The 26,870-nt window shown below is 62.0% G+C and overlaps 5 protein-coding genes and 1 pseudogene across 6 annotated transcripts in view; 3 read left to right on the plus strand and 3 right to left on the minus strand.

Moving 5' to 3' along the window:
* The first annotated feature begins 31 nt into the window (after positions 1–31).
* LOC149861603 (uncharacterized) lies at positions 32–11,199 on the plus strand. Its single transcript, XM_090052399.1, has 6 exons — positions 32–92; positions 912–1,084; positions 1,575–1,701; positions 4,438–4,554; positions 5,713–5,897; positions 6,382–11,199. The coding sequence occupies exons 2-6, from the start codon at positions 1,043–1,045 to the stop codon at positions 8,263–8,265; spliced, it is 2,355 nt and encodes a 784-aa protein (XP_089908525.1). The 5' UTR covers positions 32–92; positions 912–1,042; the 3' UTR covers positions 8,266–11,199.
* A 95-nt stretch (positions 11,200–11,294) lies between these two features.
* On the plus strand, positions 11,295–14,377 carry LOC149861604 (mitochondrial import receptor subunit TOM40 homolog; annotated as a pseudogene).
* A 1,349-nt stretch (positions 14,378–15,726) lies between these two features.
* On the minus strand, positions 15,727–16,572 carry LOC149861605 (uncharacterized). The gene is made up of 2 exons (XM_090052609.1): positions 16,492–16,572; positions 15,727–16,270 (listed from the first exon to the last, which is right to left on the minus strand). Exons 1-2 carry the CDS (start codon positions 16,538–16,540, stop codon positions 15,813–15,815), a joined length of 507 nt encoding a protein of 168 aa, XP_089908735.1. The 5' UTR covers positions 16,541–16,572; the 3' UTR covers positions 15,727–15,812.
* A 1,919-nt stretch (positions 16,573–18,491) lies between these two features.
* On the minus strand, positions 18,492–19,500 carry LOC149861606 (uncharacterized). The gene is made up of 3 exons (XM_090052630.1): positions 19,383–19,500; positions 18,993–19,148; positions 18,492–18,843 (listed from the first exon to the last, which is right to left on the minus strand). The coding sequence occupies exons 2-3, from the start codon at positions 19,016–19,018 to the stop codon at positions 18,540–18,542; spliced, it is 330 nt and encodes a 109-aa protein (XP_089908756.1). The 5' UTR covers positions 19,019–19,148; positions 19,383–19,500; the 3' UTR covers positions 18,492–18,539.
* A 1,889-nt stretch (positions 19,501–21,389) lies between these two features.
* LOC149861607 (uncharacterized) lies at positions 21,390–23,745 on the minus strand. Of its 2 annotated transcripts, none has more exons than XM_090052586.1 (3): positions 22,561–23,745; positions 21,874–22,021; positions 21,390–21,720 (listed from the first exon to the last, which is right to left on the minus strand). In XM_090052586.1, the coding sequence occupies exons 1-3, from the start codon at positions 22,631–22,633 to the stop codon at positions 21,438–21,440; spliced, it is 504 nt and encodes a 167-aa protein (XP_089908712.1). In that variant the 5' UTR covers positions 22,634–23,745; the 3' UTR covers positions 21,390–21,437. The 2 variants fall into 2 exon arrangements, with proteins under 2 accessions (XP_089908712.1, XP_089908711.1); XM_090052585.1 differs by lacking the exon at positions 22,561–23,745 and adding an exon at positions 22,266–22,345.
* A 2,636-nt stretch (positions 23,746–26,381) lies between these two features.
* The window catches only part of LOC149861608 (uncharacterized), a 27,136-nt gene continuing 26,647 nt past the window's right edge, over positions 26,382–26,870 (plus strand). Inside the window, exons 1-2 of the mRNA XM_090053784.1 lie at positions 26,382–26,450; positions 26,613–26,812. Of these exons, the coding sequence (XP_089909910.1) occupies positions 26,382–26,450; positions 26,613–26,812 (269 nt within the window). The remainder of the gene's footprint in view (positions 26,451–26,612; positions 26,813–26,870) is intronic.

Raw genomic sequence — 26,870 nt, forward strand, 5'->3', positions numbered from 1 at the left:
CGCCCCCACCCCAGGGCCCTCAGAGACATCCCGCCCCCCCACCCGCCGCAGCAAGGCGCCCTGAGCGCAGCTCCCACCCCCGCCGGAGGCAGGTGAGGCGGTGTCCCGCCTGCGGGGGGCGGCTCGCGGGTCGGCCCCGCCCGGGCCAGGCCTGCGCGCTCTGTCACCCCGGGGCGGGGCCGGGCTGGGCCTGGTCGGTGCGGGCGGCCCCCAGGCGGGGGCCTTGACCCTTCCCGCTGCCTGCGCGCAGCCCGCGGGGCCTTGTCGTCCTGCCCCCACGCCAGTCCTGACTTACTTCGCGCTCCGGAGCCCGCGGCCCCCCGCCCATGAGCCCCCCGTGCCGGGAGGAGGTGGGATTGCCCCGGGGTCCCCGCCTGCATCACGCCCTGCCAACCCGGGCCTCCGGCTCCGCTCCCCAGCCCCGGGCAGACCTGGGAGCTGTCAGCGGACGAAGCCCCTGGAGCCGGTGCCCCGGACGAGGCCCTCCCCCGGAGCAGGGAGGCAGCGCGGCTCGGCCCCCGCAGGCAGTCTCCGCCGCGGCGTGGGGGGGTCAGCGCTCCGGCAGGTCAGCGGGTCTGGCTCTCCCCGCGACCTTATATTTCCCTTCCCCCTCCCTTCACACCTGCCTGCTGACACAGCCCCAGCACCCCTCCAGCTCCTGTCCCAGGGAGCGGCGTCCCTGACCTGGCGCTGTGCTCACCACCTCACGCGGGGACAGAGTCAGCGAGTCTCATCTTCATCCTCCTGCCCGTACAAGTCTATTAGCAAGAGCTGTGGGACTTTGAGTCTTTCTTCTCCACACGAGGAAGCCCCTGTCTGCCTTGCTCCCGGGCCAGGCCAGGAGACGAGCGGGGCTTCCCCTGCGCCAGCAGCATCAGGGCTGACCTGTGCCTTCTCTTCCCCACCCACAGGTGCTGGGACCCTGAGCAGAGCTGAGCAGCAGCCTCCTGAGGAGGGGCCTGCAGTCCTGGAGCTGCAGAGGACTTGCCCAGGGAGACTGGAGGAGAGGGGCTCCCTGACACCTAAACCGGGCCCAGGGCAGATGGGGCAGGGCAGGCCTCCAGAGCAGGGGGAAAGCGCGGAGGTGAGCAGGGTCCCCGGGTCACTCGTGGGTGGGAGCGCAGCTGGGGCAGAGCCAGGAGGAGCCAGGGGCGGTACAAAGACTATGGAGAGCGGAGAGCCCTGAAGAGCGTCAAGCCTGTGGTGATGGGAGGGGCTCCTGCTTGGGGTGTTTGCAGCCCCCTCCCAAGTGCAGGGACCCAGGGGTGCTGGCAGGGGAAGGCCTGGTCAGGGCGCATGGAGCCGGGGCTCCTGCCTCTAGAAGCGGTGCCCAGGCTGCCTCCAGGGGCCGAGCAAACAGGCCGTGCTGAGCTGGGCCGAGGCCGACACCTGAACTCCTGTGTCCACGGCTGCGTGCACAGCACAGCCCAGCTGACTAATGGGGATGTTGCACCCCTGCCTGTCCTGGCTCAGCCTGCCACTAGTTACAGCACAGAGTGATCCCAGCACGGGGCTGTGGGGGCTGGAGGCAGGTGGGAGAGGAGACACTGATGGCGTGATGCTTGTGCCTGCAGCTCCGGGAGGTGTTCGAGGACGTGGCCGTGTATTTCACGTGGAGGGAGTGGGAGCTGCTGGATGAGGACGACAAGGTGCTTTACCGGGACCAGATGCTGAGGAATTTCCAAGCCCTCGTTTCCCTGGGTAAAGCTCCAGCTCTTGCTGCTCTCTGGAGTACTTGGCAGAAGCCTTCCCGGGAGAGCAGGAACGAACCATCCTGATGTGCAGGAAGATTAACGAGTATGGCAGAAGACCAGCTTGGCTCAGCAGGGGGGTGTCCGGCAGGGCAGCAGCTCTGCCTAAAAGGGCCTGGGGGTGACAGTGGACACTCGGCTGAAAATGAGCCGGCTGTGTGCCCTTGCTGCCAAGAAGGCTAACGGCATCCTGGGCTGCGTTGGTGCGTGTGTTGCCAGCAGGTCAAGGAAAGTGATTCCTCCCCTCTATTCAGCACTGGGGAGGCCACATCTGGAGTCCTGTGTCCAGTTTTGGGCCTTTGGATATGGGGAAATTGGAGAGAGGCGAGCGGTAGACAGCAAAAATGGCGAGGGGCTGGGGGACATGACCAGTGAGGAAAGCCTGAGGGAACGGGACTTATTTAGTCTAGAGAAGAGGAGGCTGTTTGGCAACCACTGATCTTTCCTGATGGGGGTATATGCATGGGAGGTCACCCAGACCTTGGATGCGAGTGCCTGGGTAGGAGTTGTCTGGAGGAGTGGAGGCTGCCCAGACCTTCCATCCCCCTTTAGGCCACCGAGACGTCTGGTGCCTCCCTGGCTGGATTTGTCTAAGCGTCTGGAAATTGAACCCAGGTCTCGTGTGTGGCAGACAAGGATGAAGCACGGCAGCTCCAGAAGAGGAGATGAAGGCTGCTATTAAGTCCCCGCTCCAACTACCTGAAGCGGGGTTCGAAAGAGGATGGAGCCAGGCTGTTCTCAGTGGTGGCAGATGACAGGACAAGGAGCAGCCGGCTCAGGTTGCATCCTGGGAAGTTTAGGTTTGATGTTAGAAGAAGGTTCTCACTAGGAGGGTAGTAAAACACTGGAGCAGGTTACCCGGAGAGGTGGTGGATGCTCCAGCCTTGGAGGTTTTCAGGACCCGGCTAAAAGCTTTGGCTGGGATGATCTAGTTGGGGCTGGTGCTGCTTTGAGCAGGGGTTGGACTAGATGCGACTCCTCAAGTCTCTTCCAACCCTAACTTCCTATATTTCCAGGTGACCTCTGGAGTTTCATAGTCTACCTTCTGTGTTTCAACACTCTTACCCTTGAGCCCTTTTGGGTTTAAATGTTTCTCCTCACTGCTTTGTTAGCAATCAGACCTGTCTCACATTTCATACTGATAGACCTTCCTTCGTTTCATCAATCCGTCTTCCCAGTCTTGTAACACCTGGTGCTTCCATATGCAACAGTTTCTTGACAGCATGGTTCATAGATGCTAGAGTCGCAAGGGACCTGAACAGATCATCGATTCCGACCCCCGGCCATGGGCAGGAAAGAGTACTGGGTTGAAATGACCCCAGTTAGATGCCAATCCAGCTTTGTCTTGAAGACCCCCAAGGTAGGGGAGAGCACCACCTCTCTTGGAAGCCCGTTCCAGATTCTAGCCACCCTGACTGACTTCCTTTCCCTTTTCAGCGAGTTCATATCATGTCCAATTCATTGTACTTAAATGTCCTAAGATCTTTTCCTTGGGGAAGATTATTATGATTTCCTGTCTCTTTTGCCTAGCTTGTCCTCTCCAGACACATTTAGCAATCCCAGCATGCCCAGTTCTGGGATATCTAAATCCCCTTTTCTCCTCCTTTGGTTATGACCCAGCAGAAGTTGACAGAAGTCTTATCAGCCACTCATGCTACAGCACACGGATGATGCATTTCCTCAATTCTTCCTGTAGTGACGTATGCACACTGGATGTAACCCAGGTACTTCTAGCAAGGGGTCATTGGAAATTCCTGTCTGCATTCCTCCCTGCTATCTTCATCCTCGTACACCAGGGACTCTGGTTTTGCTGTATTTACATAAAGACCTCTGCTCTCAAGCTTGTCCTGCCATTCTTAAAAGTTTTCCCGTCCTCTTCCTAAAATCCCTCTGCAGCTCAGACAGCCATCACTGTAGTAAGAATAAGTGGGCTAGCTGCAGGTCCTAGCGAGACCCAGTTTTCATTTCCAGAGAATCTCTAATACAGGCGCTTGTTCAGGCTTGTGAGCAGGGTTGAGGTATGTATTAACATTTACTAGGGCAGTTTGCTTTTTCTGTTGCTTTTTTTCCCTCCATTGCTCCCCAAAGGTTTTTCTTAGGGAAATGCTCAAACGCCTTCTCTAGTTGAACAAAGTGGATATCGACCATTTCTACATTATAATCTTTCACATGCTGTGAGATGTCTCCTTCTGCCTTCTTTTGTCCATTCCCAAGAGCCACAGGAACTGTATTGAACTCTGCAGTATTTGCCAGCCTGTGTACTCATTCATTTCCTGGGATGATCCCCTGATTGGATGGGCTGACTGCAAATACAGTTATAATCATCCTTGCCTGTGCCCTGGTGATTGATTAATTAGCTTCTCTCCCAGAAAAAAAAAAGTCTTGTTTTCAGTCACCTGTCATTGGTGCTTTTCATTGCCACAGGCCTGCTCTTTAAACCTGGACTGAAAATAACTTCACGTCCACTCATTTGCCTGGAATTATAGTGATAAGACAAATGTTATCCATCCACAAGTGTGTCCAATGTCTCTTCTTTTTGGTACCTTGCAAATAGTAAAAGCTTTATCTTTCTGCTCCCTCCTACATCATGGATCAGTGTATCTTTATGCCTATCCCTGATGACTCTGTCAGTTATTCTGCATTGGATACGCAGTCACTAACCTTCTTTGACCACTGTCCCAAACAGGGTATCGAGGTCCCACACCTGACTTAATCTGCAACATCCAGCAAGGACAAATGGAGCTCTGGGTCTGTGATGATGAGGATGGTGGGGAAATCTCAAGGTCTGAGGACCTGCTGTCAGGTGAGTTGTGGCTGTCACCTCCACCCAACTCTGCTCTAAGTAATGCCCCTGCCAAGTGTGCCAGGGGGACCTGGAAAGTGCAGACGTGCTCTGTGCAGCTGTTGCCGGGTGCTGATATCAAATACAGTACATTATGCTGCAACGTTTCTAGAAGTGTTGTTCCTAGTTGGCCCAGGTCTGGTTTCCCTGGGATACTGTGTTCTTATATTTCCATCTTCACTCAGCAACGAAGAGTTAATTCTCCAGCCCAAGGTAGCCATACCTCTGTAACAGGCTCTCCCAGGGCATGATGGGATTTCTGGTCCCTCATGGAAATCAGCATGGTATATAGAGGCTCTGTGTAGCTGTTACTGTAGAACAGGAAAGAAGCTGAGGCTTTACCTGGCTTCTGGTCAGGTTGATGATGAGCTGTTCAGGTCCCTTCCGACCCTACAAACTAGGTTGACCTGGAACCCAGGAAAAGTTTCATCATGGTCTCAGGCTGCATTAAAGGTCTCCATGGCATGGGTGGGATTCAGAAGCTTTCGTGTATTTTCATGTTGATATCCCCTGTGTTTTGCACCAGTATTGCCCCTTCCTGTTTCCTCTCTGGGGCCCTCAGCGTTATGAAGCTGGGACTCAGCACAGAGTCCAGGTTTGGGTTCATACCAAGACCTTAAACCCAGTGCAGGCTCCTGTGACATGGAGCCCACCTAGGACCTGTCAGCAGAGGGAAACCTCCATGGACCCATTCCCTGCACCAGACCTGGACCTGGAAGCAGGCAGGAAGCACAGCTCTGCTCCTTTCAGAAGAGAGAGCTACAGCTCTTAAGTCCTCCCATCCTACTTAGAGCATGAAACCATTCAGGTACTGTCTTAATGCATGTGTCCCACATGTGCTTCTCCCAGCAAGACCTGAGGTGATGGGTGCTGACAGCTGTACCACAAACTATTGAGAGTCCTGCTCTGAACTCCACCAAGTAGAGAACATTAGCCCTCACCCCCAGCACTTAGGGTTTTGGTAGAAAGACCTTGTTTTCTTGAGGGAACGCAAGTGCCAAGGTCCAGGCCTGCTCTGATACCCATCTCATCTGCTCTGACACCCAGCAGAAGGAATAACAGTGTTTGCCCTTTGCCAGCAGGGTGGGCACTAATCTGGTGTTTATCTTACACGGGTAGGTGGTGCCTGGCTGCTGAGCACACCTGAGGAGCAGCCTCCTGTGGAAGAGCCTGCAGACATGGAGCCAGCACGGACTTCCCTAGGGAGTTTGGGCAAGATGAACTCCATGAGACCTGAGAAGCAGCCACGGCACAAGAGTCAGGGGAGGCCCCAAAAGCAGAAGGAGAACGGAGCGACAAACCAGGTACCATCTGCAGTTGAGCATGAGAGTGGAGAAGGGGCAGAGCCCTGGGTGCAGGGAACAATTTGTGGAGCTGAGAGACCTAAGGGCTGCTGGAAAGATGCACTGCATCCCAGCCATGGCATTGGGAAGGGCCTCAGAGGGAAGCAGGAGCTCACTGCCGAGAACTAGGGCAGAGCCCACCCCTGCTTGAAAGTTAGGAAAGCCTTTAAGTGCCCATCACTCCTGGCTCTTCCCAAGATAAGGCCACAATAGGAAGAAGCCCCACGTATGCACCAAGTACGGGAAGAGCTTCCCCTGCTTCTCCACCCTGGCTGTTCACTCTCAGACCCATTCTGGAGAACTTCCCTGCTGTTTCACCAAATGGGGAAAAAGCTTTGTGCGACCCACAGACCTGGTCAAGTACCTACATGTGCAGAGGCGGAAGCATCAGCACTGCTGTGTCAAGTGTGGCGAGGCCTTCACCCATTTCTTCTCCCTGTCTCAGCACCGGTGCATCCACCTGGGGAGGAAGTCACACCGCTGCACTGAGTGCAAGAACACCTTCATCTGCTGGCAAGACCTGTCCCAGCACCAGTATGTACAGATGGGGGAGCTGGCACACCGCTGCAACAAGCATGTGAAGAGGTTCAGGCATTCCTCCAGCCTCATCAGGCACTGGTGCAGACATGCAAGGGAGAAGCCACATCATCGCTCGGAGTGTGGGAAGAGCTTCACTCATTCCTCCGACCTGGATCAGCACCAGCGTATCCACACCAGGGAGAAGCCACATCAGTGCTCGCAGTGTGGTAAGAGCTTCACCCGATCCTCCAGCCTGGCTCAGCACCAGCGTATCCACACAGGGGAGAAGCTACATCAATGCTCAGAGTGTGGGAAGAGCTTCACCTGCTTCTCCAACTTGACCCAGCACCAGCTCATCCACACAGGGGAGAAACCATATCAATGCTCAGAGTGCGGGAAGAGCTTCGCTCGTTCCTCCCACCTGGCTCAGCACCAGCATACCCACACAGGGGAGAAGCCATATCGGTGCTCAGAGTGTGGGAAAAACTTCACTCATTCCTCCAGCCTGGCTCAGCACCACCGTATCCACACAGGGGAGAAGCCACATCTGTGCTCAGAGTGTGGGAAGAGCTTCACTTACCCATCTGGCCTGGCTTGGCACCAGCGTATCCACACAGGAGAACAGCCACCTCAGTGCCTGAAGTGTGGGAAGAAATTCACTCATTCCTCCAGCCTGGCCCTGCACCAGCATATCCACACAGGGGACAAGCCACATCAGTGCTCAGAGTGCAGCAAGAGCTTCACTCATTCCTCCAGTCTGGCTCGGCACCAGCGCATCCACACAGGGGAGAAACTACATCAGTGCTCAGAGTGTGGGAAGACCTTCACCTGCTTCTCCAGCTTGACCCAGCACCAGCTCATCCACACAGGAGAAAAGCCACATCAGTGCTTGGAGTGTGGCAAGAGCTTCACTTATTCCTCCCACCTGGCTCAGCATCAGCGTACGCACACCAGGGAGAAGCCACATCAGTGCTCAGAGTGCGGCAAAAGCTTTACTCATTCTTCCAGCCTGGCTCAGCACCAGCGCATCCACACAGGGGAGAAGTTACATCGATGTTCAGAGTGTGGGAAGAGCTTCACTCATTCCTCCCACCTAACTCAGCATCAGCGCATCCACACGGGGGAGAAGCCACATCAGTGCTCAGAGTGCGGGAAGAACTTCACTCATTCCTCCAGCCTGGCTCAGCATCAGCGAATCCACACAGGGGAGAAGCCACATCAGTGCTCAGAGTGTGGGAAGAGCTTCACTCTTTCCTCCCACCTGGCTCTTCACCAGCGTGTCCACACAGGGGAAAAGCCGTATCTGTGCTCAGAGTGTGGGAAGAGCTTCACCCGATCCTCTAGCCTGGTTCAGCACCAACGTATCCACACAGGGGAGAAGCCACATCAGTGCTCAGAGTGTGGGAAGAGCTTCGCACATTCCTCCAGCCTGGCTCAGCACCTGCGTATCCACACAGGGGAGGAGCCCCATCAGTGCTCAGAGTGTGGGAAGAGCTTCACTCATTTCTCCAGCCTGGCTCAGCACCAGCGTATCCACACAGGGGAGAAGCTACATCGATGCTCAGAGTGTGGGAAGATCTTCACTCGATCCTGCCACCTGGCTCAGCACCAGCGTATCCACACAGGGGAGAAGCCGTATCAGTGCTCAGAGTGTGGGAAAAGCTTCACCCGATCCTCCTACCTGACCCAGCACCAGCTTATCCACACAGGGGAGAAGCCACATCAGTGCTCAGAGTGCAGCAAGAGCTTCACTCATTCCTCCAGCCTGGTTCGGCACCAGCGTATCCACACAGGGGAGAAGCTACGTTGATGCTCAGAGTGTGGCAAGAGCTTCACCTGTTTCACCAGCTTGACCCAGCACCAATGCATCCACACAGGGGAGAAGCCACATCAGTGCCCCGAGTATGGGAAGAGCTTCACCCGATCCTCCCTCCTGAGCCAGCACCAGCTCATTCACAGAAACAAGAAACCACATCAGTGCTCAGAGTGTAGGAAATGCTTCCTCCGCTCCTCCCAACTGGCCTTGCACCAGTGCATCTGTATCCGCATGCGTCCATAATTCTGCCAGCAATACAGGAAGGATTTGGGAGGTATACTTGCTCAGAACCCACCAGTGTCTACATACAAGGAAGCAGTCATGCAGTCTCATGCTGGTGTAGTGCAGCAACAATTCACCTCTCATTCTGCCTTTCTAGGTCACTGCAGTGCGCAAACAACACAGAGGCTGACCTCCCAGGTTTGCTGAGGGGCAGTGGTTAAATGGAAACACCGCAGGCAAAGGGCAGCCCTGGTGCTGGGGGAACCTGTGAGGAGATGATTTTTGCATGAGCCTCGGAGCCTGTGCCATCCCCATCTTTCTCTACAAGCAGTCAGTGCTCCCAGGGGGTGAAGAGCTGCCTTCACAATAAGATGCCCTCCCCAGCTGGATCTAAATGACATCCCGTGACTTTCTTTAGCCCAATCCCAGCTTTGTCCTCCCTCTTGGTCCCAGGGTTTGGTATGTCAGACCCTTGAGTTGCAGGAAGGAGGACACTGATGTCTGGGGAAGCATTCCTTGCTTCTAAGCAACCCTGACCTTGCCATTTCTTCCCACCACATCACCCGTCTGCCAGGGCAGATCTCTTTTATTTCCTAGCTCCTTCCTTTTCCAGAGGATTCACCTCAATTCTGTGGTTGTTGCTCCCCCTCGGGGAGCAGAAGCTGGTCTCCCTTGAGGCATTACTCGCATGTCCTGCTATGCAACAAGGACCCTGCCCTTTTGAATGAACTTCTGGCTAGGAGGAAATGCGGTCTCTTTTCTTGGTTAAATGCAATAGTAGGGGTGAAGGAGGTGCCGCCTGTGGTAAGTCCTGCCTCTTCTGTGGAAGGGTGGGGAAAGAATGAAGGCATCCATCCTGTGGGTGAAATGCAGCATGTTGTAATCTCCCTTTGGGAATGCTGAGGCTTCCCTGCTAGTGCCAAAGCCATTTGGCTGCATGAGTGTCCTGTAGGGGCTACTCCAACAGGTTCCTGAAAAAAAAGGCCCTGGAGGTTGCAGTGGACTATTCACTGAATATCAGCCAGCAGTGTGTCCTTGTTGCCAAGAGGACTAACAGCATCCTGGGCTGCATGGGTAGGTGTGTTGCAGGTAAGTCAAGGGAAGTGATTCCTACCCTCTATTCAGCACTGGGGAGGCCACATCTGGAGTCCTGTGTCCGGTTTAGGGCCACCACTACAGAAGGGATGTGGAGAAATTGGACAAAGTCCAGTGGAGGGCAAAAAAAAATGGTGAAGGGGCTGGGGGATGTGACTTATGAGGAGAGGCTGAGGGAGTTGGGCTTATTTATTCTAGAGAACAGAAGACCAGGAGGGGATTTAATAGCGGCTTTTTTACTACCTAAAGGGGAGTTTGAAAGAGCGTGGAGCTGGACTGTTCTCACCGATGGCATATGACAGAACAAGGAGCAATGGTTTTGCAAGCAAAGTTTAGGTTAGATATCAGGATGAATTTTCTCACTCGGAGGGTCGTAAAACCCTGGAACAGGTTCCCCAGAGAGATGGTGGAAGCTCCAGCCTTGGAGGTTTTCAAGACTGGGCTAGCCTAAAGCTTTGGCTGGGATGATCTAGTTAGGGCTGGTCCTGCTTTGGTCAGGGGGTTGGACTAGATGACCTGCTGCTGTCCTTTTTAACCCTAATTTTCTATGATCCTGGAGCACATTCATTCACCTGTATAATTTTCCTCTGTGCTGATACCCTCCTATGTAGAAATCTAACAGTCCACACTGCAGAGTCTTGAGGTCCTGCCAGGAGCAGGGGGATACTTTGGGACACCTGGGTAGTCTCCCAGGTCTGGAGGGACATCTGATAAGCGGGAGCCTGGACACTTGGCTTCTATCCCCCCACCTGGGAGTGGCATGGAGTCTGGGTTGTTGGAGCTGGAAGGGGCTGGGAGCCTTCTGTGTGACTGACTGCATGGAGTGATGCCTGCTGAGACCTATCCTCTGCCAGGCCACAGCCTCCACTGCCAGACAGAGGCTAAAAGATGGGACCAGAGGATGATGGCATGAGGATGTCAGGGGTGCTGAGCAGGCAGGCCAGCCTGTGCCAGGTACTGGAGCAGCTACACCTGCAGCAAGCCCAGCTAGCAACTTCTGCCCCAATTTAGGAGCTGCCAGCACCCTGGTTGGCTGCCGGGAGCACCACCTATATGTTAAGTACCAGACGGGCCCTGGGTCTGCAGCACAATCTGCAGTCCTGCTGTGGCAAGCCTCCCGTCCCCTGCACCTGGCTTCTCCTGGCTCCCAACCGTGGTCTTCAGCTGATTTCTGAGCTTCAGCTTTGGATTTCCAAGGCGGCATCAGAGGCGCTGTCAAGCTGCTCAAGGAAGGTGAGATTTTCTCTGATGAATCTGAATAAGGGATTAACATTTAACTCTTAACAGCCTGTGGACTGCGGTGACCATTTGTACCTAGTTTCTTGTGCTTCTCAAACCTAATATATTATTTACCAAATTAGTGAACATTGCAATAAAGTTGTGTTGTTTCTGTTATTCTTGTTTGGATCTTAAATGGAATAATGTAGTGGTGGACCTATGTAGCATTAGAAGTATTGTGGTTTTTCTTTAATGGGAGAAAAATGCGTGTCATTTTATATGTGATTTGATTTATTTATTTATATATATATATGTATGTATGTATATATGTATGTATGTATGTATGTATGTATATATATAAAATTATTAGGGCTGTGCAAAACGGCAACGTTCCATTTTGAATTTTGTTTTGATTTGAAAGGCTGGTCTGGTCTGGTCTGGTCCATCAAAATGGTGAAACTGTTTCAGTGTTTCACCCATGGGCTATCATGGGGAAGGACAAAACAGCCTACAGCTTTGTCATTCCTGGCCTGAGTTGCATGGAACTTGCAGGAATGGTAGGTCCTATGGAGGCCATAAAGCCTGCTGAGTGTCAAGTAGACCGGTGCAGAGGTTTGGGGGAAACTGTACCTCAGGCTGTGGACAGGGATTCTTTAGAAGGTGCAGGAGTTCTTTAAAAAAGGGAGGAGGGAGGACCCGGGCAACTGTGGACCTGTTAGTTGTAGTTCAATCCTGGGAAAGCTCTTTGAGAAGATCATCAAGGAGTGCATCTGTGATGGGCCAGCATCAGGGATGATGCTCAAGGGCAACCAGCACCGTTTCATTAGGGACAGGTCCTGTCAGACCAACCTGATTGCCTTCTACTATCAGGTCACAAAATCATTGGACGCAGGTGTCGGGGTGGACGTAGTCTTTCTGGACTTCAGGAAGGCCTTCGACACTGTCTCCCACCCCATTCTCACTACAAAGCTAGGTATCTGTGGCATTGATGCCTACACAGTCAGATAGATTGGAAATTGGCTGAGGGGGCGCACTCAGAGAGCGGTGGTGGACGGGTCATATTCGACCTGGGGGGATGTGGGCAGTGGGGTCCCCCGGGGCTCAGTCTTTGGGCCTGTGCTATTCAATTTCTTTAGTAGCGACTTGGACGAGGGGGTGAAAAGCACCCTGTTTAAATTCACAGATGAAACCAAGATTTGGGGTGAGGTGAGCACACTAGAAGGGAAGGACAGATTACAGCAGGACCTGGACAGGTGACAGGGGTGGGCAAATGTCAGTATTGAATCCCATCCTATTTTCAAGTGCAGGGTGCTGCACTTGGGTAGTAGGAACCAGCAGCAGACCTCCAGGCCGGGGAACTCCCTACTCGAAAGCACGGTGGCAGAAAGAGATCTTGGAGTCATCATTGATGCCAAGATGAACATGGGCCGGCAGTGTGGGGATGCGGTCAGGAAGGCCAACCGCACCTTGTCCTGCATCCGCAGATGCATCTCGAGCAGGTCCAGGAGGTGATCCTCCCCCTCTGTGCGGCACTGGTCAGGCCGCAGCTGGAGTACTGCGTCCAGTTCTGGGCGCCGCACTTCAAGAGGGATGTGGACAGCATGGAGAGGGTGCAGAGGAGGCCACTCGCATGATCAGGGGGCAGCAGGGCAGGCCCTACGAGGAGAGCCTACGGGACCTGAACCTGTTCAGCCTCCACAAGAGAAGGCTGGGGGGAGACCTGGTGGCCATCTATAAACTTACCAGGGGGGACCTGCGGGGAATGGGAGAGACTTTGTTCCCCCAAGCGCCTCCCGGAGTAACAAAGAATAACAGCCATAAGTTGCTAGAGGGCAGGTTCAGGCTGGACATCAGGAGGCGCCACTTCACAGTCAGGGCGGCTAGGGCCTGGAACCAACTTCCAAGAGAAGTGGTGCAGGCTCCTACCCTGGGGGTCTGTAAGAAGAGGCTGGACGTCTACCTGGCTGGGGTCATTTAAGCCCAGTTTTCCCTCCTGCGCAGGGCAGGGGGTCGGACTGGAAGATCTACAGGGTCCCTTCCGACCCTACTTCTATGAATCTATGACAAGCAAAACTCGTGACGGGGGTGACACTGTGTGTTAAGGCACAGAGGGGTGAGAACTGCAGGCCTGCTAGCGCCTGCTGCAGCCACAGACCCTGCTAGCTGTCGAGATGGGTGCAGGGAGTCTGGGTCCTGGGGCCCTGCGCCCCTGGCTGCTCAGGCAAAACTCGTGACGTGGGTGCTTTTGCAATGGCTGCCTCATGAGGCAGCAGGACTGAAGATCCCGCATCACTTGCCACCACAGACCTGGGGGTAATAATTGCCCACAGTATGACCATGAGCCGGTCATAAAGCAGTGCGGTGCTTTAGCCAGCAGGGCCAACAGTATCCTGGCATGAATCAATTGATGCATCAGTGCAGATGCATGTCAGTGCTACGCGGGGGAGGGGAGTCATTAAGGGGGTCTGTGGGGCAATCAAGTGGGGGTTGGGGGTCCTTGGCAGGGCCCATGGCGCAGGTCCCGACAACCCCCTCCCCTAGGTGAACCACACCATGGTGCTCAGCACCATCGGTGACTCCAGCTACCGCTTCGGAGCCACCTACATGGGCACCGAGCAGCTCAGCCCCCCTGAGGTGAGCGCGGGGGGCAGGGGCAGTCTGGGACAGGGGGCCACTGCTGCTGTGCCCCCCAGGCTTTCCCAGTGCTCATGGGTGACATGGAGAACAGTGGTAGCCTCAATGCACCGGTCATCCGCCAGCTCTCGCCACGTCTGCGCTGCAAGCCGGCCTTCCAGGTGCACCCCAGGGCCCAGCTGCCTGGGCCCTGCTCTGCTGGGGGGTGGGGGTGGGGGTGGGAGCAGACGGGGCCTGCTCTGCTCTGGGGGGGTCCTGGGCTGCCCTGACCCCCTCCCCTGTTGCAGACGCAGCGGTCGAAGTTCATGAACTGGCAGGTGGACGGCGGGTGCCATGGCGCTGACTTCACAGCCGTGAGGCTCAGAAACCCCGCTGTGCTGGTGGGCTCCAGTGAGGCCGCGTCCCCCCCTTCATCTCAGGTGCTACCCAGACCCCCGCCCCCAGTCAGCCCCGCTAATGGCGTCTTCCCGTAGGCATCCTGCAGAGCACGACACCCGGCCTGGCGCTGGGTGGGGAGCCGGGCTACCACCGCTGCCCCGGCGAGGGGCGCCGTCACGTCGCCGGCTGGGAAGTACACAGATACGGCCACATGCCTGCGTTCCCTTCTCCTGGGGGGGTTGGGGTGCCACAGCGTGGCCTGGGAGCCCAGAGGCCCGGGTCCTCTTGGGGGTGGGGGAGCTGGGGGCTGGGGGGTTGAAGCAAGGTGGGGCTGGAAGCCAGGGCGTGCGGGGTCTCTTGGTGCCAGGGGCTGGGCTGGGGCTCAGGACATTGGGGGTCACTTGGGGCTGGGGGGGCGTGTGCGTTCCCAGCCCGGGCTCAGCCGGCCCTGCGGGCTGCTCTCCCTGCTCCTAGCACTGCGCTGGCGCGGGACCCTGGCTGCGGGGCAGGCTGCCGCAGGAGCCAGGACCAGCGTGGCTTTGGCCTTGCCATGGGGTAGAGCCCCCGCTCCTCCCCCTCGCCCTCTGGCCGGCGGGACCCAGGCATTGCAGCCCATCGTCGGTCTTCCCTCAGCCCCCTTCCCCATGATCCCCCTATCCCCGCCATGGGGCACCGCGGCCTCGGGAACCGTCTGTGGTGGGGCCCGTCCCCGAGCTGAGCTGCAGGAGCAGGCTGCCACCTTGGGGCAGTCCGGGGGCAGGAGACGTGGATGGGCCCTGAGGCCGCGCCGGGGCCAGGCCATGACCCCCACAATAGCCCCGCAGGAGCTCAGGCCCAGGGGTCCTGCCTGGCCCCTGAGCAGAGCCTGGGCCTGCTGTGAATCGCATGCATAAGTTATGGGACTGAGGGTCTTGTACACAATGCGCCCCATGTGTTGGTGCTGCATGCGTGTGTGCACCTGTGTCAAGCGCGTCCTAATAAATCACCTGCACCTCTGGCTCTGCTGTCTCTGTGCCTCGCAGCGGGGGCCCACCAGGACCCCTGCCCTGCCTCGGGGGCTGGGGGGGTCTTGGCATCTGAGGGGGGCTTGGGGACAGGTAGGATGGAGCCCCAGCCCCTCTGGTCGCAGCTTTCCCTGCCCCCCCAGAGAGCCCAGGCAGTCGGGCCTTGGGGCGGGTGCTGCCCAGGCTGGATTCACATTGAGGGGAGCAGCTGTCTCCATGCCACCTGGTGCCCCCCCCCCCCCAGCTGTTGTGCAACTTGCAGTCTGAAAGGGGAAGTGGGGCTGGGATGGTCGGGGCAGCCCTGATGCCTGGACTCCCTCCCTGGCTGTGGGTGCGTGAGCGTGGCTGCAGGGCAAGGCCGGGCTGGCGCAGCTCCCCTCCCCCACGGCAGCATCTGGGGAGGCTCTGCTTTGACTTTGCCTGCAGCGGTGCTGCCTGGGAGCTGGGGCGGGGGCAGATGCCTGGGTTCTCGCCTAGCTTTTGGGGGGAGCTGGGGGGGGCGGGATTGGTAGGAGCCAAGCAGGGGAGGCTGCAGGCCTGGACCCCCGGGGCCTGTCATGGCTGGGCTGTTTGAGCCTGGGGGCGTCCGGACAGCTGGGGTGTGTGGGGACCAGGAGGGAGATTCAAGCCTGTGGCACGCTGGGAGCCCAGACGCTTGGGTCCCATCAGGGCTGGTGTGCTGGAGCCAGGGGTGCTGTCTGGGTCTGTGGGGCTGGCGGGTTCAAGCCTGGAGGGTGCTGGGGGCCTGGATGCCTGGGCCTCGGGGGCTGGCGGGTGTGGCTGCTCGTGGGCCAGGGGCGCTGGACTGGGCAGGCTCTTCCCTTGTGTTGGGAGTGCATAAGGACACGCTAGGGCCCAGTGGGGTGGGGGTCTGGATTGCACAGAGAGGGGCGGTGCTGCGGGGTGCAAGGAGGCTGTGCGGGGTCATTGTCCCACAGCTGCTTTATTGGGGTCACAGGGACCAGGTGGGTGGGGAGGGGGTGGTGCCGCTCAGGGCCCCGGGCCTATTGCTGCCAGCTGCTCCCCCAGCGCCTGCAGCACCACGGCCAGGTCCAGGCCCAGCCCATCGGCCTGCTCCAGCACCTGCTCCACGGTCGGCTCCAGCGCCTCGTGCAGGCCTTGCACCAGTGCTGGCCCCCGCGCCTGACCCCTGCGCCGCAGTGGCTCCAGCGCCTGCTCCAGCACCTGACGCGGCCCCTCCAGCACCTCTGCTGCTGCCACCTCAGCCGCCTCGTATGCCTCCCGCGCCTCGGGCAGTGCGGCCTCCAGCCTGGCCAGCGCTGCATCCAGGGGTGGCCGTGCGGGCAGGCCCTGGCCCAGCAGGGACGTCTCCAGCATCCGCTCAGCCTCCTTCAGCGCGGCCGCTGCCCTGGCCACAGCCCCCCAGGCCGCGTTGCGCAGCCGCTGCAGGTGCGGGGCTTGGGCCGGAGCCGGGGCAGCTCTGGTGCCTGTGGGGGGGAGCCGAGGTGAGGGCCACCGGACCCCCCATGGCTCAGATGCCCAGGTTTTTTCCCTGCTCGCAGGGGGAATGGGGTTGAGGGGTTGGAGCAGGGGGCTGGGGTCCTGGATCCCTGGGTTGTTAGAGGGCAGCGGGGACTGGAGAATGAGCCCAGATGTCTGGGTCCCCCAGGTTTGGGAGGGCAGGGGCGTCTGGGCTGAGGCCACTCACCTGCCAGGCTGAGCAGCGCCAGCACCAGGGTGGTCGTGTGGAGCTCCATGGTGGTGCTGCCTCCGCACTGCCCCAGCACTGGTGAGGGCGAGGAGGGGCCCAGGCTCATCACTCATTAACTGCAACCCACCCCCTCTGCCTCTGGCCTTTAGCCCAGGGCCTGGTGCCCTGTTTTGGACCCGTGGGTTCTCTCCGGGCTCGCTCTCCTGCGGCCCCGCTGGTGGGGGGACGGGGTGGGAGGTGCAGCAAGGACACAGCTAGTGCAGGGCACTAGGATGACTGGCTCGTGCATCTCAGCAGCTGCTTTATTGGTGCTGGGCAGGGGCTGTGCCGGGCTAGGGGTGCTGAGGCCGGGTGTGAGCCCTGCCAGCTCCAGCACCCACTTGGTGCCAGCCTGCAGCGCCCTGCGCAGGTCCAGCCCCAGTGTCTCCACCTGCTCCAGGGCCTGCTCCAGTGCTGTTTGTGCTGTGGCTGCCTCCAGGTAGGGGCCCATCACCTTTAGTGCCAGCCCCAGGGTGCCCCTGACAGCCTGCCTCAGTGCCTGCTGCAGCTTGGGCGCTCCTGCTTGAGCGGCAGCAGCTTAGAGACATCCTTGGCCTGTGCCATGGATGAGGGAGTCAGGGGTCAGGGCCTCTCCCCTCCAGGGGCTGAGGTCCTAATCCAGGGACCAAGCCAAGCCCCCAGTGCAGCTCTGACGCCTCGAGCCACTGCTTAGCACCACGCACCACCTGCACGGCCTCCACGAGGAGGTCACTGTGGGCTCATAGGACAACTGGGGTGGCCTGGGAGCCTGTGGGGCGGGGAGAGGCCATCAGTGCAGGGCTGGGGGCCTGGATGCCTGGGTGCTCTGGGAGGTCAGAGCATGGAGACGCCTGGGTCCCCATCCGCTGTCCCTGGTCCATGGGGTTTGCTGGACCATCCTGTCCCATGCCCTGTGTAGTGCCCAGCGCAGCGGTCCCACTCCAGAGCCACCACCAGGATGGCAGCGTGGAGCTCCCCGGCGGTGGTGCCAGGCTCGGGGCTGGACGGGATGGGGAAGTGCAGGGTGAGTGCGAGGGGCGGGGGCGGAAGCTGGGGGCCGTCAGTCATCAACTACAGCCCCTGCATCCCTGGGCCTGTCCTGGAGCATGGCTGCTAGCATCAAGCCTGCAAGGCAAACCCTTGCCGCTGGGGCTGGAAGCCAGGATGCCTGGGTTGTCTGCGGGCTCTGGGAGGGGAGCGGGGTAGGAGCAGGGCAGGCTGGGAGCCCAGACGCGGGGGTTTTCCCCTGGCTCTGCTGCACCTCCGCACTGCCAGAGGTTGCCGTGACCCTGTGCTGAGACTCTGTGTTGCAGGGCAGGTGGGATGTGGCCCAGCTGCACACACGTGTGCATGGGTGTGTGAATGATCCCAGCCGCAGGGTTACCATGCGGCAAGGCGGTCTGCATGGCCGGTGGAGCTTCCCCTCCACTCTCTCACCCCAGTCCCAGTCCTGGTGGTGTTGGGGGGGGTTCTGCTTTCACTCAAGGGGTCTACATTGCCCCCAGTAGTGCAGCCTGGGACCCCGGGGGGAGCCCAGATGCCTGGGTTATCTCCCAGGTTTTGCAGGGGAGTGGGGGCTTGGGAGGGGCTAAGCAGAGGAGACTGCAGGTGAGGACCCCTGGGTCCCATCATGGCTGGGAGTGGTGAACCAGGAGTGGTGGGACCTGGATGCCTGCGTCCTATCACTGTTTGGGTGTTGGAGCTGGGGGGATGGGGAGCCTGGACGCCTGGGTCCTGTGGGGCTGGTGTGTTGGATCCAGTGGGGGGGAGACGGGACGAGGGGCGAGTGCAAGGAGGGACCAGGGCTCAACACTCATTAACCATGACCCACCCCTCCGCCCTTGGCCCAGGGGTTAATGCCCTGTCCTGAAACCTGGATACTTTGGGACTTGCTGTGCTCAGGGCCCCACGGGAGGGGCGAAGGGGTGGGAGGTGCAGCAGGGACACGGCAGGCGCTGGGCACTGGAACGACTGGCGCATGCGTCTCAACAGCTGCTTTATTGGTGCCAGGTAGGAGCTGCACTGGCCTAGCAGGAGCTGGGACTGGGACTGGGCTGGAGCTCTGCCAGCTGTTTCTTCAGCTCCAGCGCCCACTTGGCGCTCGCCTGCAGCGCCGTGGGCAGGTCCAGCCCCAGCGCCTCCGCCTGCTTCAGCACCTTCTCCAGCGCGTGCCCCGTGTGATCCGTGGCTACATCCACGTGGGGCTCCATCGCCGACAGTGCCAGCTCCGTCAGCCTTACGGCGCTGTTGATGGCCTTCTTCAGCGCCTGCTGCAGCTCAGGGGGCACTTCCAGCTCCAGCTGGTCAGACTGGTCCCTGGCCTGTGACCTGCTAGAGGAAGCCAGGGACCACGGGGTCAGGGGTTGGGGCCTCCCCCCTCCAGGGGCCTCAGGCCCTGATCTAGGGACCTGGCTGAGCCCCAGGGCAGTGCCAACCCCCTTCTGGGTTTGGGTTCATGTTAGGGGCAGCTACTCGCTCACTCGAGCTCCCGGGCCAGCTCCGACATGCTGATCCACTGCTCAGTGTGATTTAGCACCTGCGCAACATCCTCGACGACATTGCTGACGGCTTCTTCCAGCTGCTGCAGCTGCAAAACTTCCCCCTTGTCCACTGGGGCGGCCTGGAACCCTGCGGGGCTGGGAGCACCCCCGGGAGAGACACGGTCACTGCAGGGCTCTGGGAGGGGTGCGGGGGCTGGGAGGTCAGAGCAGGGGGCTGAGAGCCCGGACGCCTGGGTCCCCCGCCGCCATTCCCAGTCCCGGGGGTGTTCTGGGCTCAGGGCCTCCCCGTCCCATCCCATCCCGGGCTCTGTGCAGTACCCGGTGCAGTGCATCCCACTCCGGGCCCGGGGACGGGTTAAGGCCCCTCACCTGCCAGGCTGAGCAGGGCCAGCGCCAGGACAGCAGCGCGCGGCTCCATGGTGGTGGTGCGGGGATCCAGGCACGCTGGGCTGGACGTGACGGGGCAGCGTGGGGTGAGCAAGCGACGGGGGTGGGGGCTGTCACTCATTAACTGCAGCCCCCTATCCCTGGTCCCATCCCAGGGGCTCCACTGCTGACGTGGAGCCGGCCGGGCAAAGATTAGCCCCCATGGCCAGGGCTCTGCCACGCCTCAGCCCCTCCCAAACTTGCTGTGACCCCTGCACCGAGAGCCCGTGGCCCAGCGTGGGCAGGATGCGGTCCAGCTGTACGCTCGTGCGCGCGTGATCCTGGCCGCAGGGTTACTGCAGGGCGATGCTGTCTGCGTGGCTGGCGGAGCTGCCCCCCATTCACCAGCTGTGGGGAGGGGGCTCTGGTCTGACCCAAGGGCTTCCCATCGCCCCCCAGCAGTTTGGGCTGCGAGCTTGGGGGAGCCCGGATGCCTGGGCTCTCTCCGAGCATTTGGGGGGGTTGGTAGGGGCAAGCGGGGGAGGCTTGCCTGGGTCCCACTGGGGCTGGGGCATTGGAGCCGGGGGGGCTGGGAGTCCAGACACCTGGGTCCTGTGGGGCGGGTGTGTTGGAGCCAGGACGAGCGGGGGGACCGGGCAAGCAGGTGTGTGAGAGGAGGGGCCGGGGAACCAGCCTCAGCAGCTGCTTTATTGGCTCTGGGAAGGGGCTGCACTTGCCTGGGGGGGGGCCGGGGCTGTGCAGGAGCCCCACCAGCTGCTCCTTCACCTCCGGTGCCCACTTCATGCCCAACGGCAGCGTGCCCAACCCCAGCGTCTCCGCCTGCTCCTGCGCCAGCACTGTCTGCATCCAGGTAGGGCTCGATCGCCCTCAGCGCCAGCTCCAGCAGCCTCACGGCGTGTTGATGGCCTTCCTCAGTGCCTGCCACAGCTCGGGGCCCACAGCTCCAGCCCCAGGTGGTTGCAGAGGTGCTTGGCCTGCGACCTGCCAGGGGAAGCTGGGGACAACGGAGTCAAGGGTCGGGGGTCGGAGCCTCTCCCTTCCAGGCGCCTTGGGTCCTGAATGGGGGACCTGGCTGAGCAGTGCCAACCCCCTCCTGGGTTCGGGTTGAGGTTCGGGGCGGGTGCTCACTCATTCGAGCTTCTGGCCCAGCTCCAATGCCTGGAGCCACTGCCCAGCGCGACGGGTCACCCGTGCGACCTCCTTGATGATACCGATGGCTCCTTCCAGCTGCGGCAGCTGCAGTGCGGCCCCCTTGCCTGCTGTGGTGGCCTGGAAGCCCGCGGGGCGGGGTGGGGAGCACCCCCGGGGCAGACACCGTCTGGCAGGGCTGGGGGCCGGACACCTGGGTGCCCTGGGGGAAGGGGGCTGGGGCCAGGACGCCTGGGTTTTCTACTGGCTCTGCCGTGCCTCAGACCAGCCCGAGGTAGCCGTGACCCCTGCGCTGAGACCCCGGGGCCTGGGCAGGCAGGACATGGCCCAGCTGCACATGTGTGCGTGTGGGCGTGCACGAGAGCCCAGCCGTAGGGTTACCGCAGGGCGAGGCTGTGTGCGTGGCTGGCAGAGCTGCCCCCCGCTCTGACTCGAGGGGTTCCCGTCACCCCCAGCTGTGCAGCCAGGGAGCTCGGGGGAGCCGCACGCCTGGGCTCTCTCCCAACTTTTGTGGGGGGCTTGGTAGGGGCCAAGCAAGGGAGGCTACAGGCCCAGACGCCCAGGTCCCACCATGGTTGGGGTGTGTGAGCCTGGGGGTGGGTTGGGAACCGGGATGCCTGGTTTCTGTGGGGCTGGTGTATTGCAGTGGGTGGGATGGAGCGAGTGCGACGAGAGGCCAGGACTAGTCGCTCATTAACCACGACCCCCCGCAACCGTTGGCCAGGGCCTGGCGCCCTGTCCTGGACACCTGGGTTCTCTCGGGACCTGCTCCCCATGGCCCTGCTGGGGGCGGTGCGCAGCGGGGTTGCAGTGCCGCAAGGCACCATTAGGACTGGCTCGTTCATCTCCACAGCCACTTTATTGGCGTTGGACGGCAGCTGCGCCAGACTAGGGGGAGCTGGGCGGGAGCCCCACCAGCTGCTCCTTCAGCTCCAGCGCCTGCTTGGTAACTGCCTGCAGTGCCCCGGGCAGGTCCAGCCCCAGCGCCTCCGCCAGCTCCAGCGCCTGCTCCAGCACCTGTGTTGTCTGCTTCGCAGCTATGTCCAGGTAGGGGACCATTGTCCACAGCGCCAGGTCCGTGACGCTCCCCATGGCCCTGTTCAGCACCTGCAGCAACTTGGAGGACCCCGGCTCCAGCTCCAGCTGGTCAGAGAGGTCCCTGGCCTGCGACCTGCCAGGGGAAGCCGGGGACCACGGGGTCAGGGTTTGGGGCCTCTCCCCTCCAGGAGCCTCAGGCCCTGATCCAGGGCCCTGGCCAACCCCCAGGGCAGTGCCTGACCCTCTCCTGGATTTAGGTTCAGGTTTGGGGCAGCTGCTCACTCACTCGAGCTCCTGGGCCAGCTCCGACAACTTGAGCCACTCATCGGTGTCACGGGCCACCTGCATGACCTCCTCGATGATGTCGTTGACGGCTTCTTCCAGCTGCCGCAGCCGCGGGGCAGCCCCCCCGTCCACCGGAGCAGCCTGGGAGCCTGTGGGGCAGGAAGCGTGCCCAGGGCAGACGCCGTCAGTGCAGGGGTGGGGGCCCAGGCACCCAGGTGCTCTGGGAGGGGTGCAGGGGCTTGGAGTTCAGAGCAGGGGGCTGAGAGCCCAGATGCCTGGGTCCCCCTCCCACCATTCCCAATCTCAGGGGGGTCACTGGGCTCAGGGTTTCCCTGTCCTGTGCACTGCCCGGCGTAGTGGGTCCCGCTCTGTGCTCGGGCCAAGGCCCCTCACCTGCCAGGCCGAGCACAGCCAGCGCCAGGACGGCAGCGCGCAGCTCCATGGTGGCGGTGGTGACACCCAGGAGCTCTTGGCTGCATGTGGTGGGGTGGTGCAGGGTGAGTTTGTGGGGGCCGGGGGCTGTCACTCATTAACTACAGCCCCCCCCCCCCCCCCCGTGTCCCTGACCCCATTCCAGGGCACTGCTGCTGGCGTCGAGCCCTGCAGTGCAAAGGCCGGGGCATGGCGGAGCCGGGAGCCCGGACCCCTGGGTTTGCTACGGGCTCTGGGCGGGGTGTGAGGTTAGCACCTGCGTTCCCCGCAGCACAGGAGCGTGGCCCGCGAGCACATGCCTGGCCGCACGGGGCCCACAGCGGTCTCATCCCACTCCCGTGTGACCTGGGGAGCAAAGCCGGGTGGTGGGGCGGGGGTCGGACAGGGCAGGCCAGGCCCCTTCGCTCTCCGGCGCTCCTGGCTCAGCTCCGACTCCCTAAACATCCGCTCGACGTCGTCAGCACCTGGCAGCCAGGCCTGCTCCAACTGCCCCAGGCGGCTCTTCGGCGCCGCGCCAGGAGCAGGGCGGCCCCCGCGCTCACCGGGGAGGTCTGCCAAGCCCCCCCTCCTCCCCCCCCCGTGAGAGCGGGCCCGGACGCCCGGCTTCTCACCAGCTCGGGTGGACGCGAGGTCTGGGGGGTCGGAGCAGGGCGGGGAGCCCGGCTGCCCTCGGCACTGGGTGGGGAGTGGGGCCCGTTGTTGGAGCAGGGGGGCTGTGAGCCCGCATGCCTGGGGCCTCAGCAGGGACTGAGGCCTAGTGGTTGAGGTGGGCAGGCCTGGGTCCCGGGGTAGGGGGGTCTGTCTGGCTGCTGACTTGCTCTGGGCATGTCCCTTGTCTCAGGGTGACCCTTCCCCCTGCTGCCACCTGGGATCAGTAGGCTCCGGTGCGGGGCGCTGCCCCCCACTCTCCCTGGGGCCCACGTAGGGTCGGGGTGTCCTGGGCGGGGGCTTCCGGGAGCCGTGGGGCAGAGTCCATCTGGACTGGACTTTCATTCAGGGGAGCCCTGCCACGTCGGGGGGCCGCGCCCGTGAGCCGCGCTCTCCCCCAGCTGACGGAGACGTCCCCGTGCCTCCACCGCCAGCTGCCCCCCACCCCTGCAGGGTGGTGTCTGTGCCCACCCCCCATTCCCCAGGGGAAGCCTGGCCTGCATGACCTGCCCCAGGACGGAGTGGGGGATCCTGGGGGCAACAGGGGATGCCCTGCCTGGGCAGGCAGTTCTGCCCCAGCCCTAGGGGGCACTGTGTATCGGTGGGGCAGCAGGGAGCTCTGACCTGGCAGGTAGTGCTTGGGGGGTGGGGGGGGCAGGGCTGCTCATGCTACCCCAGGGTAAGGAAGCAAAGAGCAGGGCTGGGGCTGCAGGGAAGGGGCTGGAGCCGGGACTGGGACTGTGGGGACTGGAGCTGGGGGCAGCAGCAGCAGCTGCAGCAGGTTGGGCTGGGCTGATGGGTGTTGGGGGGAAGCAGGGGAGCGGTTGGGGGGTGCAGGGGACAGGTCAGGGCGGGGGGGTGCAGGGGAGAGGTTGGGGGTGCAGGGCAGAGGTCAGGGTGGGGGTGCAGGGCAGAGGTCAGGACGGGGGGGTGCAGGGGAGAGGTCGGGGTTGGGGAGAAGGCAGTGATGGGGGTGCAGGGGAGAGGTCAGGGCGGGGGTGCAGGGCAGTGGGCGGGGGGGTCCGGGGTGCAGGGCCAAGTCGGGGGCACGGCTGTGCAGGGCAGGAGGAGGAAGCTCGCGGCCGCGGCGGTTGCATCAGAGTCACAAGGAGCCCCCCGCCAGCATGCGGCCCCTGCAGCCCCTGGGCCGGATGGACCAGGGGACGCTGCAGCCGGGGAGGGGTGCAGCGTGGGCCCCGCTCCACCTTGCCCCACGCCCGGCCTGGCCCCGCAGGTGGAGCCACAGCCATGAGGGTCTGGCCCAAGCTGCTGCTGGCGGGTAAGAGCCCGGCCCGGCTCGCCTGTGTGAACACGTCCGGGCTGGAGCAGCTCCGCAGGGCGAGGCAGGTCCGTGGTTGTGAGGACGGGGACTCTCCCCTCCCAGCAGGAGCCCTGCACGGAAAGCCCGAGCCTGGCTCCGTGCCCAGGCACGAGGAGCTGGGACTCTCCGGTCCCGCTGGAAACCACCTTTGGCCTTGGGCTGGGCAGGGAATGGGGTGCTCTCTCCCCCAGGCTGTGAGCCCCAGGGCCGGGGAGACGAGGAGGTGAGGGTGCGAGGCATCGCCCTCCACCCCTGCAGCCAAGGGGCAGCCCAGACCCTGGCCCAGCGCGCCCTGGTGTGGGGGGCGGGGCTCAGCCCCCTGCTCCGTGGGTCAGCCTGGGTGGGACAATGGGAAGCACCAGGTCCAGCCCGTAGCAGCTGGGAGGGGTCCGCATCCACTAGGACACAGGGAGCTGGGATCCTGCCTGGGGGTGGCTGTCTGGGGCCGTCACCCCACGCTCTCCGGGTGTGTGTGTACCCCCGCAGGCTGCCGGGCTGAGCTGGATATGGAGGCCAAGGTCAAGGCCAAGGGGGAGAGACCGTGGAAGCGTTTCGGAAGTACGTGAACGGGCTGAGCCTCGTTACCGATGACATCACGAGCCAGATCACCAGCTCCCAGACTGGCAAGGAAATGGAGTGAGTGCCACCCACCCTGTTGCTGTCTCAGGGGGCTTCTGGGGATGGGGGTAGGTGGGGGCAGCCCCTGTGGGCTCAGTGCAAGGGGGCACAGACCGGCCTTCCCAGGCAGCACTGTGGGAAGGGGTCCTTGGGGGGCTTTGACCCCCAGCTCTGCTGCATGCTGGGATCCTGAGGCCTGTGACACCCCCCAGGCGTGCTCAGTGCTGAGGCCTGGCTGCTGGGGGCTGTGCCCCGGCCTTGCTGACCACTGCCCCCCCTTGCATGCTGATCAAGGACGTGGCGGCGCAGCTGCCGGCGTACAGGAAGGACATGGAAGAATGGCTGGGCCCGTGCGGCGGTGGTGCGGGAGCGGCTGTGTACGGAGGTGACAGCGCTGGGCGAGTGGCTGCGCATCGACATGGAGGAAGCCAAGACCCGGGCACAGCAGCATGTGGGCGAGGCTCGCCAAGTGAGCCTGGAGCCTGCGGCGTAGAAGCCCCCCAGCCCCTGGAGGCCGCGCGCCAGGACCCGGAGCTGCTGTGGGAGACAGGGCAGCAGGGCCTGCGCGCCCCGGGCCAGCGCTTGCACAAGCAGCTGGAGGCGCGCGCCTGGGAGTTGTGGCTCCCTGGACCGCGCAGCCACGCAGCTGCAAGAGTGGCTCGGCCCCTTCCTCGAGGACATCCGCACCCAGGTGCAGGGGCTGCTGGACAAGCTGGAGGCCCAGGAGCAGCACTGGGGGCCCGCTGCCCCCACCGGCCTCTGCGCGCGCTGGGGACCCCTCCCCAGCCCTGCCCCCACAGTCCCCACTATCCCCCTCTCAGTAAAGGCCTGCTTCGGGCGCTCGCGTCCTGCTCCTCCCCTGCTTCCCACCGGCCGTGGGGGACTGCCGGGCTTGGGGCTCCCTCGTGGGGGGTGAATCAGGATCTGCCCCTGTGGTTACACAGGGCGGGGGGAGGGAATCTGGAGCAGACTCGGGCATCCACAAGGACTCTAAAGGGTGATGATGGGGCTGAATCAGGATTAGTCCTAGTAGGCACATGGGGCTCGTGGGGAGGGATGTGGGGGTTAGTGAATCCAGAGCACACCTCAGCCTTCACTTGGGCTCTCGGGTGGGTGAATCAGGATCAGCCCCTGCATTCACATGGGTCTGGGCGGGGGGCAGTGAATCTGGACCAGAGCTCAACATTTGCATGGACACGGGGGGTCGGGGGAGTGAATCCGGAGCAGACCCCAGTGTTCACATGGACTGGAGGGATGGTGATCTGATGTTGGGGAAGGGCACACGTGGGCCCCCGGGGTGGGGGTGCTGGGGGGGCACGCGTGGACCCCCGGGGCGAGGTGCTCGGGGCCACACGCAGGGTCCGGCTGGCGCTGCTCTTTTCCCGCCTGCGGCCACGAGGGAGTTAACGGGGGCGGGGCGGGAGCGCCGGCGACGTCACGCCGCGTCACACAGGCGGGGGCGAGGTTGGGCTGGAGGCCGGCGCCGGGCCATGGCCGGGCCCGCGGCGGAGCCGGGGCGCGGCACAGGCCGCCCCGCGCGCAGCCCCCGCCCGAGGCAGGTGAGGCGCAGGGGGGCCGGCACGTCCCCTCCCCCCCGTGACGGGCTGCGCGGGGGTGGCGCCGGGCCGTGTGCGGGCACCTCGGGGCTGGGCGGCGTCTCTCCCCGCCGGCGCCGCGCACGAGAGGCGGTGTGCTTGGGCCTTCCCCTGCTCCCGTGGTAGCGGGCCGTGACGTCACCCAGGGCCCTGCCCTCCTGCTCCCCGGCCCCTGTGCCCCGCCCCCGTGAGGCCTGTGAGCCCAGCGCGGGCGGGGGACCAGGCGCCCCCGGGGCCTCGGGCGGCCGGTGCAGCTGCCCCAGGCCGCGGAGTCCCCTGGAGGAGCAGAGCTGGGAGCTGTCAGCAGACGACAGCTCGTCCGGCGGGTGCGCCAGGCGCCCAGGAGCGGGGGAGGCGCCGCGCTGCTCCCCTGGCCCGCAGCAG

The sequence above is a fragment of the Crocodylus siamensis genome, chromosome 6 (genome assembly GCF_052110815.1).
Source record: "Crocodylus siamensis isolate JL-2025a chromosome 6, ASM5211081v1, whole genome shotgun sequence".
In the NCBI taxonomy this organism is placed as follows: Eukaryota; Metazoa; Chordata; order Crocodylia; family Crocodylidae; genus Crocodylus; species Crocodylus siamensis.

Excerpts from the sequence above, each read along its gene's own strand:
- LOC149861607 (XM_090052586.1), bottom strand. The coding sequence starts at position 22,633 with ATGAGACCGCTGTGGGCCCCGTGCGGCCAGGCATGTGCTCGCGGGCCA. Across the intron at positions 22,022-22,560 it reads CTGTGCTGCGGGGAACGCAG|GCTCCCAGGCTGCTCCGGTG; the intron begins GTGCTAACCTCA and ends CCTGCCCCACAG. Across the intron at positions 21,721-21,873 it reads GAGCTGGCCCAGGAGCTCGA|GTCGCAGGCCAGGGACCTCT; the intron begins GTGAGTGAGCAG and ends TTCCCCTGGCAG.
- LOC149861603 (XM_090052399.1), top strand. The coding sequence starts at position 1,043 with ATGGGGCAGGGCAGGCCTCCAGAGCAGGGGGAAAGCGCGGAG. Across the intron at positions 1,085-1,574 it reads AGCAGGGGGAAAGCGCGGAG|CTCCGGGAGGTGTTCGAGGA; the intron begins GTGAGCAGGGTC and ends TTGTGCCTGCAG. Across the intron at positions 5,898-6,381 it reads AGAACGGAGCGACAAACCAG|CACCGGTGCATCCACCTGGG; the intron begins GTACCATCTGCA and ends TCCCTGTCTCAG.
- LOC149861605 (XM_090052609.1), bottom strand. The coding sequence starts at position 16,540 with ATGGAGCTCCACACGACCACCCTGGTGCTGGCGCTGCTCAGCCTGGCA. Across the intron at positions 16,271-16,491 it reads GGCGCTGCTCAGCCTGGCAG|GCACCAGAGCTGCCCCGGCT; the intron begins GTGAGTGGCCTC and ends TCCCCCCCACAG.
- LOC149861606 (XM_090052630.1), bottom strand. The coding sequence starts at position 19,018 with ATGTCGGAGCTGGCCCGGGAGCTCGA. Across the intron at positions 18,844-18,992 it reads GAGCTGGCCCGGGAGCTCGA|CAGGTCACAGGCCAGGGACC; the intron begins GTGAGCGAGTAG and ends GGCTTCCTCTAG.